Here is an 18,971-nt window from a genome sequence, read left to right on the forward strand (position 1 = left end):
CATCGAGGTCTTCCGGCGACGTTGTTAGATATATCCTAGCATCGACTATATCCGTTTGGTTACGCTGGTCGTTCGCTATATACGGCACACATATCCCGCGACGCACGTACACTCGTGCCCACCGAGTATAAGTATAGGTATCAGAGCCTGGCAGGAGTTTCGTTTCATCCTACTTGTTGGGCAGAGCCCTTCGAGTGGCCAGAGTAAAGAACTTCTCCTTTTCTATCAACTTTTCTCTCCCGTTCGTTCCTTCTCTTAGGACCAAGGGGGGATTGTTTGCACTCTTTACTCTCTTCCTTTCCAGAGCCACTCTCCTTTCTCTTGTTCCTTAGATCCTTGGCTCGATCGGCCCATCCACGCCCCACGGGATCTTGCCACCCCGTCGACCGAACCTCAGATTGCTTTTATACCGTGGATTGATTGACAATATACTTACGTTAGTCGAGTGGACCGTACAGTTATGGAGACGGTCACACCCCCCATTGAATAGCCCTTCTTGCCTTCTTTTTCCTCTGCTTCTCCTTTTTCTTCTTCTTCTTTTTCTGTTTCTTCCTCTTTTTTTCTCTCGTTCGTCTTTATTTTTTGTTCTCTCGGCTGTTTTGTCTCTATCTGATACCATTCATTTTCGTATATTTACATCATCACAATATACTTTGCTGTTTCCCTTTTTCCGGTTTTCATTTTTCTTTATTTTTTTGTCGCCTCTACAAAGTGATGACTATTTTCTGGTAATATACCGGGAGGAAGGAGATAATACTTCGAATCATTGTATAGAAAAACACTGAAGGATATCCGTTTCGTCCATTGAAAGCCACCTTTCTTTTAACCGCATCAGCATTACGCAACGTTGTCTTTTGTTTCAAGTCCATTGGTATATTTAGAAGTTTGTTTGTTCCTTATTCTCCGGATTACGCAAAATGTTGCCCGAAGTGAATTAAATACGGGCCATCTCGATATTTCAGAGCGGCTATTTTATAGGAAACTGTCGGCTGGTGTGTATCGTAAATCCATTGTCGGTATGTTGGGCTATCATGAATTGTGCCCTCGGAGAAAGTGAACGAAAGACAAAGTACACCCTGGCGAAACCATTTCGTGTGATCTGCTCCATCCAGAGACCCTTATATTGCATCGTAAATCTTCACTGCTCGGAAACGATGAACTGCAAATTGCAAATTACAAATCTGCAGTTGTACCTCTATTTTAATAGTTCTATTAAACCATGATTTTCTTAAATATCAATATTAAACGAATATTTCGTAGCTTACTTCTCAAGCTAATAAAAGAATTTACTTCTGTTTATCAATAGATATCGTATGTGTATCGATAAATGAGTCGTCGAGCCATTTAAAGTTACATAGACAAACAGCTGATACGATAATGATAGGATTTATCGCGCGAGAAAATTCAAAGGAATGGACCGGAACTTGGTAACTTGTAAAAATCTTACGTCAAGGTCCGAAGGTATCCCTTCTCGCGATCCAGAGAAGGGGCAGTGCTATTCACTGAATTCAGAATGCGTTTGGAGAGTCTCCAGTCCCCTCTTTACCTTTACCATTCTCGGGAAAGACGTATGAATCGTCGTCGGATGGTTGCGGTTCCCTGAGCGTGGGACACTTTAGAGGCTATGTCCCCGGAATACGTAACTCGGGATTTTGAACGTGCATTCTTTCTTATCCTTTTCCCTTCTGCACTCTATCCTCCTATCTTTATGCTTTTCCACTTTTTCTACTTTTTCGGCGCTTACGTTAAAATCGAATTATCCTGTTATGCAAACGTAGAGAATGTATCATCCGTTCGGACGAATTTCTCGTTGTCTGGCCAAGGCTGGCTGACTGGCAGTATCTACTAAAGCAGATATAGTGTCTTTGGTTCATCGACTCTAAATTAGTCGATGTTGCAAATTAATATCACAGAGATAAATTTATTATTAAAATAATAATAAACATGTTATTCTTTCTATATCTGTTACTAAACTATTACTCTGCTTGATATATCCAAAAATATTACTTTTTAAATAAATATACTTGGGGAAATGAAATCCTTCAATTTCTGTAAATATTTCATTGTTTCTGCAGAACTATATACGAAAGAAAACTATAAAGGTTTGCACCTGTTATGTCGTGTGATCTAGGTTACATATCCTTGGTCTGATTATCTCGATGTACTAGATGTTCGTGTAACTTGCGTACTAAACCGAAGATCGGAATGGACCGGATGCCTAAACTGTATTTTACGACTGACAGCATCGTAAAACGTAATGCAGAACGCTTTTGGACCGTTGCTTGACGTATATAAATTCGCACGATGTAAGATTTTGGCAGAGTTGTACGTTGAGACGGAATCGTTTATGGACAAATAGTCATTGTTTAAGTAACGACTACCAACGTATTCCAAACATGTGTAAAGTTTAATCTGTTATTGCCAATGACAAAGTCAATGATAACATCGGCTTGATATTGTATTCTTGCTTCTCTTTTATACCGTTGACTATTTTATGTTTATAAATTATAATATGAAATTTAGCCGCCGATGGCTTAAGGATATTTGCTCGTAGCATTTTCGCGTTGTAGTCTATTTTCCTAGGTCTCCGGTACGTTGCATATGATTAATTATAACTATTTAAACTGAATACATTTAATATTCATACAGAACGTCAAATATAATTATGCAACAACTTCGCTACAACGTGGTTATCACGTTATCATTAATATGTAAAATTAGTTACTTCAGGATTAAATTCATCATAAAGTTTTCATGAATACACACCCGAGGCATAATGATAATCGGTTGAATATAACAAACATTTCTGCGTATCGCTTGTCAAGAATTAATGACACATGTCGTTTTCGTTAAACTTGGAAGATATCGTAAACGTTCGATATTAGATGTTTCTTCTGCTATTTCCTATGTTTTATAACTTGCTAACGGGAAAGGAAATGTCATGCACAAATGGCGTTGTATCGCGTAAATTAATCAGCAGATACATCACCATTTGTAACGAAATTTTTGGCATCGCAATTTCCGCAGATTTAGTAGAAATTTTATGGGTTAGCACGGTGCGCTATGGAAAGTTAAAGGAATTTTCAGCATAAATGTTAGGAAATTAGTCAGATTATTTATCGAGGGTGTATACGATATCCATTTTTCTTGGCATTTTCCTCGCGTGCCACCTTTTCCTCACTTAAGGTTGGCGTTGCACTCTGAACTCCACCCTGAACCGCAAATATTGGCTACCCCGTAACAGCTACTCGTAAAAATCACTTGATTACAACCCCTCCCTTATCACCTCGAGGGCCACCGTAAGATGAGGCGGAAAGTAAAAAAAGTCATCCTACGTCCTTTTTATGATCATTGAGGAAAACACGAAATTTGGCACGAAAAAACTTTCAATATTCTATGGACCAGTGGTTCTCATTCTTTACTGAGAGGTAAGAAATAAATGGAACGTTCTTTGAGTTAGTAAAGTAAGTTAATTGCTCTAATAATGAATTTATAAATTGCTAGTTACTGTGTAAATTTTTCAACAAACAAATTAAAATCTTGTTTTGGACAGTTGCAAGCAACCATCATGAAGAAAAATCTTTGCGACTTTGTTCATCGAACGAGGTAGCACGAAATACCGTAACAAGTAATTAAGTTAGAAGAAGATTAAGAGATAAAATGTTTCTGTGTTTTACTTACCATAAACTAGAGGTGGATTAATTCTTGACGCGATGAGAAAAAACTTTATGATTTTTCGAGACGCGAAATCGGGAAGTTTCGCCGGTTTAAAAATATTTTATTACCCATGGACGTTAGTAAACGAAATAACCTGTTTATAACGATACAAAAACGTTTTGATAAATTACAATAAATAGGTGGTCATTACTTAATAGCTAGTAACATTACTACGTAGCTATCTTTACGTGTTTTTATAATATTTCTGCTCTACTGTAACTGCAACGATTACGAATAATATATTTATTAAATCTGATTATTAAATATTTTCCGCAATCATTCTTCACTGAGTATCACTATTATTAAGTAAATCGTTATTGTTTTAAATGTGCTATCAGTTTCTTTTATCTAAACGGCGATGTTGTAAATGATAATAAAATATATTGCTATGTTGTTATTAGAAACTGTTATTTCGTATTTTAATTTCGGATGGAATTTTCGTTTAGTTTTATGTATAAAAATTTATTCATGAGAAAAATTGTAAACGTGGCATTACTTATAATTTTCTAGTCATACTAATGACGTGCCAGATATCGCGCCAGCCTTGATATTTCAATAGGCAGGAACTTGATATGATTTGATCGATAAAGCGTCCATGTTGTTGCACGTACCGCTATATCGTAAATATCGGGGAATTATATAATCTGTTAAATAACATTGGTGCTGATAGAAATACGATATAATACATAAAAGTAAAACCGCATGCTTTCTTCTTATAGACGAAATAATTTTTGTTTCAGATTCTTTTATCTCTATCACTTCTCCTTCTACGCATATCATTACCGATTTAATGGGCAGTACAGCAGCTTGGCCCTTGTTACATCCTGGCTTTTCATACAGGTAAGTATCTTTGCTGATAAATGGTTGGTGTAAGAATTTTCTTGCATATTGTATTGTTCGATGACTATGGAGAGTAGACATCTACGAAATAATATTCACAGAGCAAAAATTATGAAAGTACAATGTTTACATGTTGTAATACAAATTTCTACTGTAATGCTATTTTGTTTTAAATTTTCATTCTTATAATATCAATCAATCAATGTTTAGATGCAGACCATAAAAGGCAACCGAAGTTTATTAATCACGTCCCATTGTATCTTAAAAATTTAATAATTGACAAACAAAACATGACTTTGTCTCTGGTTCAACATTTCACCTCAAACTTAATCGAGAATGGGTTACAAGTGGATTCGATCTATACTGGTTTATGTAAAGCCTTTGACTCTGCTAACCATGTCATTCTTATTTTAGAACTTAAATCCCTTGGCTTCAATGTTAACCTATCCTAGCTATACAGTATAGTTACCTCGCTAACAGGTTTCAAATTGTTAAATTTAATGAATGCTACTCGAAGGCAATTGCTGTTCTCTTAGGTGTCCCTCAGGGATCCCACTTTGGTCCGCTAATTTTTATCCTCTTTATAAATGGTATCTCTTCTGTCTTCTTGCACAACAAAATGTTACTTTTTGTCTACGACCTCAAGATTTATCGAGTAATTACATATGTGAAAGATGCAACTATCCTGTAGAGGAATCTTGATAGATTTACTCAATAATGCACCAGAAACAGATTAGAAATTAACAATTCCAAACGCAATATAATTCACTTCAATCGTAAACTCGCCTCTACCTATCCATCGTCAACCGCATCCGCGATTGTGGAATATTCTTTTCTAACAACCTTTCTTTTCAAGTTCACTGCCAACAAGTATTGTAATTCATACCTCATACAAAACACTTGGCTTTATTTATCGTGTCGCTAAATTTTTTCCCAATATTTCTGCACTATGTACGTCGTGCTCTATAATTCTTTAGTTCGTCCTCATTTTGAACACGTTTCTGTTATTTGATCTCTTTAATATAAAAATCAAATTATCCAAATAGAATAAGTATAAGCCAAGTTTCTTAGGTTCGCCTCATATTTAACTAATACACCTATGTCTTAGTATTGTCATGATTACGAAACTATTCAATCGCGTCTGGAGTTATTGACCGTTGAGCAGCGGCGCACCATAACATGATCACCTTCCCTAATATCTTACACGAAGTAAATTTCTACATTTCTCTACTTTCTTTAAACCCGAACCCTATCCAACTAATTACCTCAAATTGTTAAATATTATGTATGCATAATTGCTAACCAGTTTTGTAGTATTATTGACTTGTTTTGTAAATCATTAGGTTTTTTCAAACTATCAGCTTACAACATGGTCCGTAATCATTAATCACCAATTGTAGTAACATGTAACTACACGCTTTTTTACCCGTTAATTACAAATAAACACTATTATTATTGTTATTTTATGATTCAACTGATATCGTCGCTCAAGATACACTTTTAGGCAAATAATTTTTTTCATTTCTTCGCAACTCAGTCATTTTTCGGTAGTATATCTTCAGTACCCTTGCTTAACAATTAAAAAGCACAAAGAAAGGATACGATACCAGAGACTTACGTTTATTAGACGTTGTTAATAATTTTTTAAAAGAAAGTAGATTTAGTTAAACAGTTCTAAAATATACCGATTTAACAAGAGAAAAATATGAGAATATTTCAAAGTCTAGCATTGCGTGTACTTGGGTAAAATGTTTCCGGATTAAGACGCAAACGAGCAGTCGCCGTGGATAGTAAAATAATCGTAAGCGGTTCCGACAGGAATACAAGTAGAAAGCGCAAGAACACTTGTTCTCGTTACTACTGAAAACCTGCGCATTAATCAAGAATACTTTGCGACCTACTTGAGAAACACTCGGCCGAATAAATATGTTCCTAGCGAACTTAACAGTGGTGGTCGTTCGAGGTGGTTATCAAAGAACTCTGCACAAACAATGAGCACACGCGTTTAGAAATTATGTCACGGAGTACTTTTCCCCTTTGGCGTCTACCGTCTACCGCCTACCGATCGATCACTCCTTTCTGACATCGATCGTGAATTTCTCAAGAGGGCTGCAAATGTGTTTACCTTTCAAATTGCTTAGCCCCGGATGTTCGTCGTGCGTGAAAATATGTTTTCTCTCTTGTGCGGCCGAGAGCTCGTTCGATTGGACGCTTGAAGCCGGCTGAATTAAATCGATGAAAACCGTAATGACGGGGAACGTTACAGGGTGGATTCGTTTTGATGGACGAAAAAGACTAATTGTGGCTCAAATAAGTGTAACCGAATGAAACAAATTTTGGTTGCACTTTTTCACATTCATATTTTATCTAGAGACAGATTTTATGCAAAGTTGATTAAAACTTTGAATCGTTGTTATAATATCTGAATGAAAATACAACAACATAGCTACTTTTTATTAGAAATTAAAAGAGGTGTTGTGCAATCCAGAAGATTCGTGGTCCACGATGTATAGTGAGCTATAGTGCTGAGTTCTTTTCGCGGTAGATTTAATAATTAGGTGTTCGGGGATAGGTTTCCGTCAGTTCGAACGATATAAAACGAAAGGCGAATATTTTACAAGGAATTCCAGTGGCTTCTGGTGAAAGTTCTGCTATTGACAGTAACGATAGCGAATGAAGAGCCACTACTTTGCAGTCTAGACCTTGCCATCACTCAAACTTAAGTTACGTAAACGCGACCAGGACAATGCACCTGACAGTTCAATCAATGAGAATAATTTAATGCCAACTTAGGATTTCAGTGAGCGGGTATAAATACCATTCAGTTTTAGTTTTCTCCTTTACTTTAGTTTTCTCTCTCCTTCTTTCTGCCTCTCTCTCTCTCTCTCTCTTTCTCTCTCCGAATACATTGTACATACATCTTTATAACTTTCAGAATCGAGTCCATTTACTCTTGAATATTTTCAGATATTTGCAATCCTATTTCTTCCCACGGATGTTATTTATAATTTTTCTTGCGTCTAGCTTGATAAAACCCTACCTGTTGTAATAATGAACTAATCAGCTCTATATCGATATACGTTAATAATACAACATTAATTTGTTATTAAATGTATTTAGTTATATATCTAATCCACATATTCAATCGTATCATAAGACATCTGTTATCTTTCGTCAGAAAAAGAGATCATATCTTCGCTTAAGAGATTAAGATTAAGTTAAGTCTTTGCAATGAGTATGTTTCGTTGAGTTTGATTAGATTAGTCCATAAGAACAATGGATGATGAAATTGTCATTATTACCTCGAAATTACTGTTTTTTGGAGATCTGATAAAGAGCGGATTTAACACAAACACAAATGTTCTGCAATTTTTTTGAAATGTATAACCCAATACTTCGTCATGTCTTTCTACGTATGAGCATTTACTTCGCATCGTATCTGTATTAGTCATTCGTAATCGTCTTAATTGTTGACTGCAAATTTCAAGTTTACTGAAGAAATTTTAAATTAAACGAACGACATAGCATACCTTGATAATTGATTTCCTTCCATTATTTTATCGGTAAATGAGAAAGACTAAATATGTAGTCGTATACATTTCGTTTTCGTGAAATTGGCGAATTTTCCAAAAAGTAAATTTTTCAGTACAACAATTATATCCTAGGTAATCTGATTCGATAGCGTATTTTGATAATGCAATGAATCATAATTAGATCATCGCGATGGGCGTATTAACAGTTATTACTCTAATGGCGTTACAATAGCTAGCTGTTGCGTTAATAATTGCGTTCGGTATGTACTGTATATATATTTTGCGTGGAAAAATTAAATACCATTAAAGTGTAATGGAGCGGCTAATTAGCCGATAAAAGATACGAATGAATAACAGATTCGACTGTTATATGCTCACAAAAGGAATATCCATTTTATGACACCATCGCGTATTAAAAGTACGGTGGAATTCGTAATAATCTCGAGCAGATCGCGAATTTATGCGTGTAAATGGATATTTTTAGAAGAAAATAATATGGTTGATACACGTAACGGCAAGTCGATCGTATTTAGTTTGATGTATAATTAAATATTTTTAACTAATTAATAAAGAAATATCGTTTTATGAAAAATTATGTGGAACAAATTATAACGTGTTCAAATATTTTCTGTTTTGTTGAGTGCCTTAGAAAAGTCCAAAATTAGTACATTTAAAAACAGTACATAGTCAAGTAGTTATCTGAAATGGATAACGAGACTACGTCAATAAGATAAAAATCAAATCCAATATCCTTGTTCTTAAAAAAAAAAGAAGAAGAAAAAAGAAAAAAAAGTATTCGTCATTTCTTAATAGCTTTTGTTTCACTTTATAGCCGATAATTAAATCCAATCTAAAATCGATAAATCGATGATTAAATCTAACGTGAAAGTATTTCAATGTTTTTGTTTCGTTATCTGCAACATACCTAATTTAACAATACCTCTATGAAAAAATGCAAACAAATTTTCGTACGAATATCGCTTGATTCGATGGGGGTAGTTGAATGTAGAATATTAAACTATTTAAATCACATACGCTGTATATCGAATACTATTTTAGACGAGTACATACCTATCTTACTATTTCAAAAATCACTTTTCCAGAAGCGATATTTTTCTCGAGGATTTTTGTATTCATCTTGGGTTATATTCAATGACCGGTTAACCATCAGGTGATCTAGCTATATTCCTCGAGCGCTGAAATTAAGTTACTTACTCCTGTCCTAGTCGCGATTAATATCAGCCGATAGTTAAGCGGTGCTCGTTAACAAGAGCAACCAGCCGGCCAAGCAACGATCGGCAATTATTTCCCCGGAACGAGTTTATGAATAGAAGCCAGACCACGGGAAAATTCGAAAACCCGCCGGGCAACAAGACACGATCGGTTAAACCGAATCGTTTTGACTCCTACCTCGCTCTCGCTTATTCTCTCCCTTTCTCTCTCTCTCTCTCTCTTATCCTCATTCTCACTCATCCAACCATTCGCTTCTTTTCTATATAGGTGAGAGAATCGGGGCGATTAGCCCCGCGGCGTGATTATATGCCGGTCGATATCGATGTCATCGGCGTTGATTATCCAGGAAACGAAAATCCGGTTTCCTCGGTAACCTGTTTCACTCTAGCTATCGTTTTATCCTGGCCATCCTTTTCCCTCGAACCTAACTGATGGCAGTTGCCTCGGTTCAACTCTATCACTCGCGTAGATGTGTTCTTTTTTCTGAAACGATGCAAATTCGTTTCGTTATATCGGACGAATCACCGTAGATACCATTTCCTTCATGTCGACGACAGGTGCCCGATGTCTCGAGATATCTATTTTCCATATTCAACTTCTCCGCGTTTGCCTCATTCTTCCAATTCTTCTCTTTCTCCGGTTTTCCCCTTCTTTTCTCTCGTCCTTTTCTTCTACCGTTTCGTTTCTCTTAAGTTATCGGTTTACGCTTTTCATTTCGACGTTGCTTTTTTTTGGATCTTTAATTTGGACCGCTTGGAAGAATCTTGGCTACATTTGTATGTTGCTCCGAATGCGAACGTATCGATCAATATCGTTTCGATAATTCGTCGAGAATATGCGAAAATGAAGGATCGAGAGAACATTTGTCTTTGTCCTTTGTTAATTGTGGGTTAATCCGCGACTGGTATTCCACGAAACGACTTAAAAGTTTTTTTGAAAAGTTTCAATGATCAGAGCGATATCCACATAAAATGATCTTTAGGACTGTAAAGACTGCATTACCATCTTTGGTAATAGATACTTGAAATTTTATTGTTTCTAAGTTATCAATAATCTTTGTAAATGTTTTATCGGATCTTGATTAACATGACGTATTATCTTGACCAACGTGACTTATGGAATCGGTCATTCAACTGAAAATGGATATCATTGGGTAGGATAAAAGCGTAGTATTCCAAAGCATAGTACAAGGTAGATAATAGAACTAACCTTAAGGTTTCTTTCTTTCTTGTCACTTGCACAACAGCCGCGTACAACAGATGTTCTAAATATATTCTACCGACAAACATTTCAGGAAAAGTAGCAATTTGTTATAATATAAATTATGATGAATTACGTTACGATGACAAATGTTACTGTTGTCAGATATTTTGTAGAAAGATGTTCGAATGCATCATAAAATTTTGATATCATTTACCATGTTCAAAAGACAATAATTATTGCGTACTTTCTCAATTTTATACCAATTTCGGCCAATCAAGTTTCGTCAATGTTAGCAACGAAGGGTAAATTTCGATGGAACAAAAATGGCCAATCTTGCTTCATTGTATCAGTAGAAATTTTCTTATTTGTTCTACGGTAACAGCGAAATTATTCATACCCCATATACACGCGTGGAATGTTTGTAACTACAGTTCAATAAGGGTATTGCGATAGACGGTGAGTTCGGAAGCATGACGAAGAGGGATAAAGAGAGATGGATGACGCAAAGCTTTCGAAGGGCACGGAGAGAACGAGAGAAACGGTATAGAACAAATTTGGTGAATTTCCATATAAATTTGTTGGGCAGGAGCGACACACACATGCGTGTACCTCGTCGAACAGCCGATATCACGAGGCCATGTGCCTCGTACCTATATTCCATCTAACACTATCGGTAGTGACCGCCACAAATTCACAAACTAAATATCGTAGTTTTAATACACCATCAAATCAATGATGTTAAATTTGCTTATTAATCGATTATGGAAAACGAAATTCCAGTTGGAAAAATGGATATCGTTTACCGTTTGAAGAAATCTCGCAGACTTTCTAAGACTTTTTAAATTATCATCTTGATTTTTTGGTCGAGACTTAGAGACATACAATTAGAGTCAGTTATTATAGGGTTATTACAGAGTTAGCCTTTATGCAATCTTTTCACAGAAAGTTATTAAAAAAGCTGAGTAAAAAGTAATCAGTTTATTTATCCACGTTTTTGTTACCAATTTTAGCACTCGATGCTATACTTCTTCCATCACTACGAGCTGCCCGTGATCCTACAGCAGGCTCAATTACAGCACCTCCTGTTCCGCAATCATGCACAGCCTGGCATGGCTGACCCTTCACCGGAACAGCCTTCGCCTAGTCTAAATCGGGCACTGACTAGCACAGAACCAATACCTGAACCTTCACCAGCACGAGAGTCAGCAGGTGTGATAGAACCTGAACCGACACAAGAAACATCATCGACCAGTCCACCGCCAGCTGAGTCGAATTCGACCGCTTCCGTTGTTCATTTAGAGGAACGAGTCGAAGTCACAATAGCAACCTCTTCGTCCACCGAAGAACAAAATAACAAAGGTAAATAACGAAGGTAGAAGTAGACGATAATTTGCATATATCATTTTGTGTTCCTTTGTAATGTACGAGTCGAAATGGCAAACCATGTAAGCGCAGAAGCGGATATTTTCGACAAAAACAGAAAACGTATTTCCATTAATTCTACCACTTACATAGTTCCTCACCTCGACTTTTCACACACAAGCTTTGATTTTCATTTGTTGTTCCAAGACCGTGTGCTTAACGCATGCATGTATACTGCTAAAACTATGCGGTTTGAAACATTATACAACGTTAAAAGTACGTTTTGTAGCTCCTGCAACAGATAGTTGTCACTTCAGGAATCGTTTGTATCATTCAGCATACGATACCTTATGATCATGTATCAATTCGCACTTATGCTTTGCACCAATTAGTTTTCCCTCTTTTAACTCTATTTATCATGTTTCTCCGTGATTCAAGCAGTCCATAATTCTCTCCACGAGTGAGATGGATACATAGAGTAGTATTTGTACTTATATAATTTATATATTTCTGTTGGAAATAATTCGTCATGAAATAATGAATATGGTAGAATATTTTGCAGTCACTGTGATTAATAATATATATATAGTATATAATACATAATACATAATATATAACATATAATATATAATATATAATATATAATATATAATATATAATATATAATATATAATATATAATATATAATATATAATATATAATATATAATATATAATATATAATATATAATATATAATATATAATATATAATATATAATATATAATATATAATATATAATATATAATATATAATATATAATATTATATATAATAATAAAATAAAGCAAGATATAAGGGAAAACGATTATCAAGCTAGCTACTTTAGCCGCGATTTTAGATTGCAAAGTGTTTCTTGTCTTCCTTCTCTTCTATCAAAAATGAACAGTTGTACGTATTTCGATTCTTCTCTAATTTTTCCATTAAATTATATTAAAATTACCGATATAATGATTTTTATGGAACACACATTTTACGGAACAAAAATACCTATTTTTGTTTCCGAATCCTGGCTGAGAATGATTTTACTGAGTGAGTGTAAATTCGTAAAAATACCTTGGTCACATTTCATTGATTCGCCATGTAATATTAATTTTCATAAAAGGCACTTTGTAGCTGGATGTTCGTTTTTACAACTCGCTCATTATCATAGTCGGATAACGCTGCTCTTTGATACGCTCATATAGAATGGCAAAATATTTTTTTATCTTCTTTGTTATTCATTTATTTTCGTATTCATGCGTCTCTCTTAATTCTATCAAATTTACGTAAATAAACTGATACCTCGATAATGAAAGTATAAGCAAAGTCACCAATAAAACGAATAATTCCTACCTTAGTAAGGTATTGATCAATTCGAATATTAACTTGAATGAATATCCAATTGTGTGAAACGAACAAACGGTAGCAATTATCAGCAGGTTATCTGTTGATCAAATTTTCACTCTTACCAAACTATGCATTAGTAAATAATGTTTATAGAAAACCTATTCCTATGATATAAAATTTTACGCACAATGGTAACACAGGAGGCATGACAATTCATGACCAAGTACTTGGGTCTTCCATAAAAGAACAATTTTTAAGTTATATATATGTATATCGTCCACATAAACCATCATACTGGCACTAACGATCATGGCAAATCTTGCATCGTTTATAGGAAATATATTCATGTTCAGATTATTCGGGACACGGATACTTAAAGGGTTAATTAGATCTAACATGTCACGAATGTTTCACGCCCGCTGCCACGCTTACTTAAATGTATCACCGTGTTTTTCCATTCATCTTGATCCCAGCTCGTCACGGTTCTATTGCCTGCTAATTACTCACTTAATTTCGTTTTCCAATCTTCCCATGGCTTTTTGTGTGCATCGCTTCTCCCAGTATCGTTACACCGGGATCTGCTGAACATTGCTTTGAATCTTAGCGGCAGAGAATCTCACGGAGTCAACAGCTTCGAACACTAGCGCGGAGGCGAGCACGCAACCGAAAATAGAGGAGGTGGGAGTATCTAGGAACGCTGCTTCCTCCTCGAAGATCGGAGACAATGGATCATCCACCGATACCTCTACATCGGAAGGGTTCGAGGTGATCGAGGCTACAGAGACGACGCGTAAGGAAACGACATCCTGTCAGGACAAGTAGAGAAACGTTAAAACGCCTCGAGCCATGCCAGTTGCATAGTCAGGATAGTCCAGGAGAAGAGGTTGTCATTTCAGCGCGGCAGCATCTGCGAATAGATCGTCTTGGAACCGAAGACCTCGAGGTTTGCTGACAATTGAAATCAAGGAGGAGAGATCGTATCGTTCAACATGGACCATACATGGCCGGAATAATACGTCTATTTTCGAACAGTTCGATATCCAAGTATCTTGAAAAAAGGCTCATCCTTCAGTCAGAGATAGAGAGAAATAGATATATAGATAGAAAGATAGATAGATAGATGGAGAGAGAGAGAGAGAGAGAGAGAGAGAGAGAGAGAGAGAGAGAGAAGGAAAGGGAGGTGTGAGAGCACAGGGAGAGTAGTTTGACGCCAGTTGGTGGTCAGGTGTTAGGTTTTAACGAGTAACTAGGGATTGGAGGATCAGGACATGAAACGGGATAATTAGTGACTGAATCTCGTCGTGCTATAGGGCCAGATTTTGTGAAATATATTTATATTCTCTCTACTGGAAGGTTAACGTATGCAGTACATATCGTGTCCCCGAGGTCAGAGAGAAAAGCGAAAAAAAGGAAGCGCAAGAAACGAGTTCGAGATTTTATTATTATAACATGTGTGGAATATGAAGAGCACAGAGAAAAGGAATAATAGATCATGAAAATATAAATGAATAAAATAGGATTTTTTATCAAGATCTGAAGGAAAAACGAGTCTTTCCGTTGCCGCGAGTATACGCGTATACGCACCTTCTTGTATCGTAGATACTTGCGTCATCGAGGATTTGTGTAATATCATTCGCATTGAAAATTTTAAAAGATAGAGCGGATAGAGTTTGTAGTATTCGATTGATTGAATTTGAAACATACGATTTTTATTTATTGTTCGTTTTCTCGGGCGACGACGATTATATGTATCTAACGACATCGCGAGAATAGCGAGACTACAGTTCCTGGGCGCAACAAGTTGGAGTGCCTTCGGTGAATATTCCTTCCTTTCCTTTGTTCGCTTGTTTCGCGATACGTAAAAAGAGATTTCTTCTTCCTGGACGGATGTTGATCGTAGTACGCTGAACAATGGACAAACTTGTGGAAACAGGATTCAAATTTTTCGCCGTGTATCTCGCGAGATGAATCGCTGAAATTTTCGTTACGATTTTACTTACGACTTTTCAACGAGTCAAAGAATCATTCCTGCATGCACTTTCTTTCTGAGCTTCGCAGGTTTGTATATTAAACTCGAGGAACCATCGATGATTTGGTTTTCGTTGAAATTTCATTCGATCGATCTGTGATTTCTGGTAATCTATAAAAGAAAACGTTTCGAATCTCTCTACGGATAACGCCGTTGTACAGAGTGAAGTCAGAAGCAATTCGTATCTCGCAGCAAGTTCTCCAATACCGTTATCTTTAGGTTTTAGATAATTAAGGGGATTGTAGTACGCTAGATATGTGTCGGTGTCGTGCGAAACATTAACATTCTTTTACGTACTGTAACGTTATACACAAGTTTATGATTAAGGGAACACGAAACGAACAAAAAGGAGTGTAGATTAATAAGAACGTCAGTGAAAATATCTTCTACTTTGTCGATGTAAAGTTTCCATGTTGTCGCGTTGTTATTTGAAAAAGCTTACAATGGCTGATCAGCGTGAAAGAAACCTTATTGTACCATACATCCGACATGAAACGTGGTTGTAGCGATCGCAGGTACCTTTGTGTCACGTATATTAGATAATAAATTTTTCTTTTATTTTGTCTTCTTTCTACTTAATTCGACAAGCGTTTCTGATGTGAATAAGCATGATTTTTTAGCGTGGGTACGAGGATCGAACACCGATTTTTCGATCAATTAATTTTAACCGATAGTGGTCATAATATGTAAGGATTAATTGGTGACAGAACTTGTTAAGAGATACTTAGTGCACATATATACATATATTTATTCTTTACTATGAACGTTCTTCTGTCGTATATATGTAAATTTATGATGGAAGAAAAATGATGTGTTCGTGGCGTTCGAGCACTGTACATTTCCGTATAAAGGACGACGAAAGATGTTCTAAGGGGATTGTAAAGTAAAAAGAAAAAAAATCGGGAACACGAATGTCGTTCATCGTTTTAAGCGGTTTTGAATTCGATGCGTCTATGTAAAATATTTTCCTAAACTTACGACATAAGGATTTGTTTTTTGTTTGGTTGTACATAATAGCTATTGCGCTATAATTATTACTATTATAATTATAATACTGCTGCTCTTACTGATATATTACAAATAAACGTAAAGGTGTTGCAATTTAGTGTGGTCGTACCTAAATCCAGATCTTTTCTCTGAATGTATTTAATCTAGTAGTATTTGACATGGACTTTCTCGAGAGCGAGGCTTCACATGTAAAAATATTTGGCTGTAACATGCGCCCTATCACGCTCTATATATTAAACGTCTTACATTATTTTAATTATTTGATCAGACTATTAAAAATGCCTTTCTATACGAATTCGAGGTAAGATTACGGATTATCTGTCCTATCATAAAAAGTCGGTGAGATGACTTGATAAAGGTTGGGAAACACTGATGCAGATGATCGCTCCAGCCGGGTTGTATCGTTCTGTTTGTCGGATACCTCTGGCCACGGAGGAAGCCTCAGACGACGCGACGGTCCCGGGGCGAAACACGGAAAATGCAAGATTTAAAAGAGATTCCCGTGAAATTGGAATTGATTGTTCAAGCGAGACAGCGACGGGGTGAGCCAACTACTAGCTGGAAGTTGAATCCTGTCGAAGTCGCGGACTTCCGGATGGGGAGGAAAGAAGCGTAGAAACGCCGAAATAGACAAATAGATAGCGAGTGTACCTTGGAGAGAATCAAACAGGTGGCGTGGCGGAAGCCGAAGAAGACGATCAGGAAGTTCCCGGCAGGAAGAGAGAATCCTTTCCTCGCCGATGGAAAAAGGGTGAAACGAAGAGGGAGAATGATTTCGCGAAAATGTCTAAAGGAACACGACAGTCGTACAAATGTAACGATTTATTTTCATTACGGCATAATTAGGAACGAGACTCGTGATTCGATTCCTTCTCGGGTTTGTTCGCTGTGTTCTTGCACGACCACTACGATCTATACACGGACACACCTTGGTCAAGGAAGTTACAGACTCGGGGAGATACACGGGTTCGATCGATATAGCATCTTCGTGCTCCGTTAGTCGCTTGGATTTCGTGCATAGAATTAAGCAGATGTCGCTAAGATTTTTTTCGGTCGTGGAACACCTTGATGTATCACTCATTACAAATTAATGAAATACTGCAACTTGTATTTAGGTTGTGTTAGCGTACGCGTATTTTCAAAAATTCTTTCTGCTTAATTTAATATGTACGGTCTTTAATTATAATAATTACGTTAAGTTTTATTGGATTTTAACAATTCACGGTATAAATTCCATTGTACAAATACCAAATATTAACTCTATGAATTTTAATGAACTTATAAACAGACGGAGGTATGGAAGCAAAACCTCTTAATTATTTCAAGCAATGTAACGACTTGAAATTTATATGAAATTCAGACATATTCGCAAAGAACAAAAATTCTATCACAAATGGTAAACGAACTTTCGGAAAATAAACGGAGTCATCGTACAAATTTCATTTCAATTTCGATAGTTCGAGATTTTGTTAACGATATTACATCTTCGCAGTAGATTAAACATCTGTAAAATTATCACTTGTTAGAACCGTTGCTTATAGAAGCTGTGTGTATCGAGTTGGGAGGAAAAGCGAGCAGAATGCTTTCTCGTAGATCGAGATTGAAAAGAGCTCACAGGATGGAACAATACGTAGAGGGAATATATCGGTGTCGGTGGGTAGCTAGAGGATTTTCGTGTGTCCCGGAAGCTCGTGTACAGATTCCAACAGAGTTAGAGGGTGAGAAGCGCAGCGAACTGGGGAAGGGACAGAAAGGGAAGGAGGGGAAAACAGAAAGCCCACGGGGGCCGAATTTGCATCCAGCGAAGCAACCTCGGACTACTTTATTTGATTGGCTGCCCGCAGGGTTGCCTTCCACTCCTACAAGTCCACACGAAAGTACATTCTCCTATTTCCTTTCGCTCTTTTATTCAACTCTTCTTCACCTCATCGTCATCTTTCGCTATGTTTCTCTCCTTTTTTTCATATCTTGTCTCTCTCTCTTTCGAGATTTTTCCTTCGATCTCTTCCTTCCTTTCTCGACCTTAAGCCTTTCAGTTTCTTTCGAAATAGTCTCAATAATAAACGATCCGTGATTTACAGATCATAAACGAGTGGTTAAGATTTCTTAGGATATATTCTTCTGCATCTCGAATCGGATTTACGCCGTAAAAGAGTAGGAATTTCTACGATATTTCTCTTACCGAACTCTCACATCGACTGTCTGCGCAAGCACTGACCAACATTTCCTTTTCTTTTTTTTTTTTTAAAGAAATTAACAGATTATTTCTTTTATACGAACATTTACCGTATCTTTATTTTCGCTATGCGAATCTTGATTATGTTTATATATCTTAAAGAATAGTAGATAGCCGTCCTTTTATTTTTATTATTCTTTTATGTCAAGTTAAACGTAGTAATGTAATTAGAGTCACATTGGTTATTTAATCAATTATTTTGTAATGCTTGCGTCAAGCATGAGGTTTTGTTTAAATTAATGCGATTATATTTTGCAGTGGATGTGTGAATAAACAAATAATTAATAAGGGTAAATGATATTTTTCATTCAAGCGACGGGAATGAGCTTTGTTTAAGAGGATTCAGTTTGTTTATCAAATAATATAGTTTATCGAAGCATTTATGAAAAGGATTTCTACAATTCACTTAAGGCTATGCGAAGCGTGTACTATAGAAACGGTACTA

The 18,971-nt window shown here is 36.3% G+C and overlaps 1 protein-coding gene across 3 annotated transcripts in view; it reads left to right on the forward strand.

The window, feature by feature from the left end:
* LOC122574825 (membralin) overlaps window positions 1-16,383 on the forward strand; it is a 65,843-nt gene extending 49,460 nt beyond the window's left edge. For all 3 annotated transcript variants that reach the window (XM_043742909.1, XM_043742911.1, XM_043742910.1), the window contains exons 11-13: window positions 4,458-4,557; window positions 11,537-11,885; window positions 13,858-16,383. In XM_043742909.1, the coding sequence (XP_043598844.1) occupies window positions 4,458-4,557; window positions 11,537-11,885; window positions 13,858-14,075 (667 nt within the window). In that variant the 3' untranslated portion in view covers window positions 14,076-16,383. The remainder of the gene's footprint in view (window positions 1-4,457; window positions 4,558-11,536; window positions 11,886-13,857) is intronic.
* Window positions 16,384-18,971: the final 2,588 nt, after the last annotated feature.

The sequence above is a fragment of the Bombus pyrosoma genome, linkage group LG14 (assembly GCF_014825855.1).
Source record: "Bombus pyrosoma isolate SC7728 linkage group LG14, ASM1482585v1, whole genome shotgun sequence".
Lineage (NCBI taxonomy): Eukaryota > Metazoa > Arthropoda > Insecta > Hymenoptera > Apidae > Bombus > Bombus pyrosoma.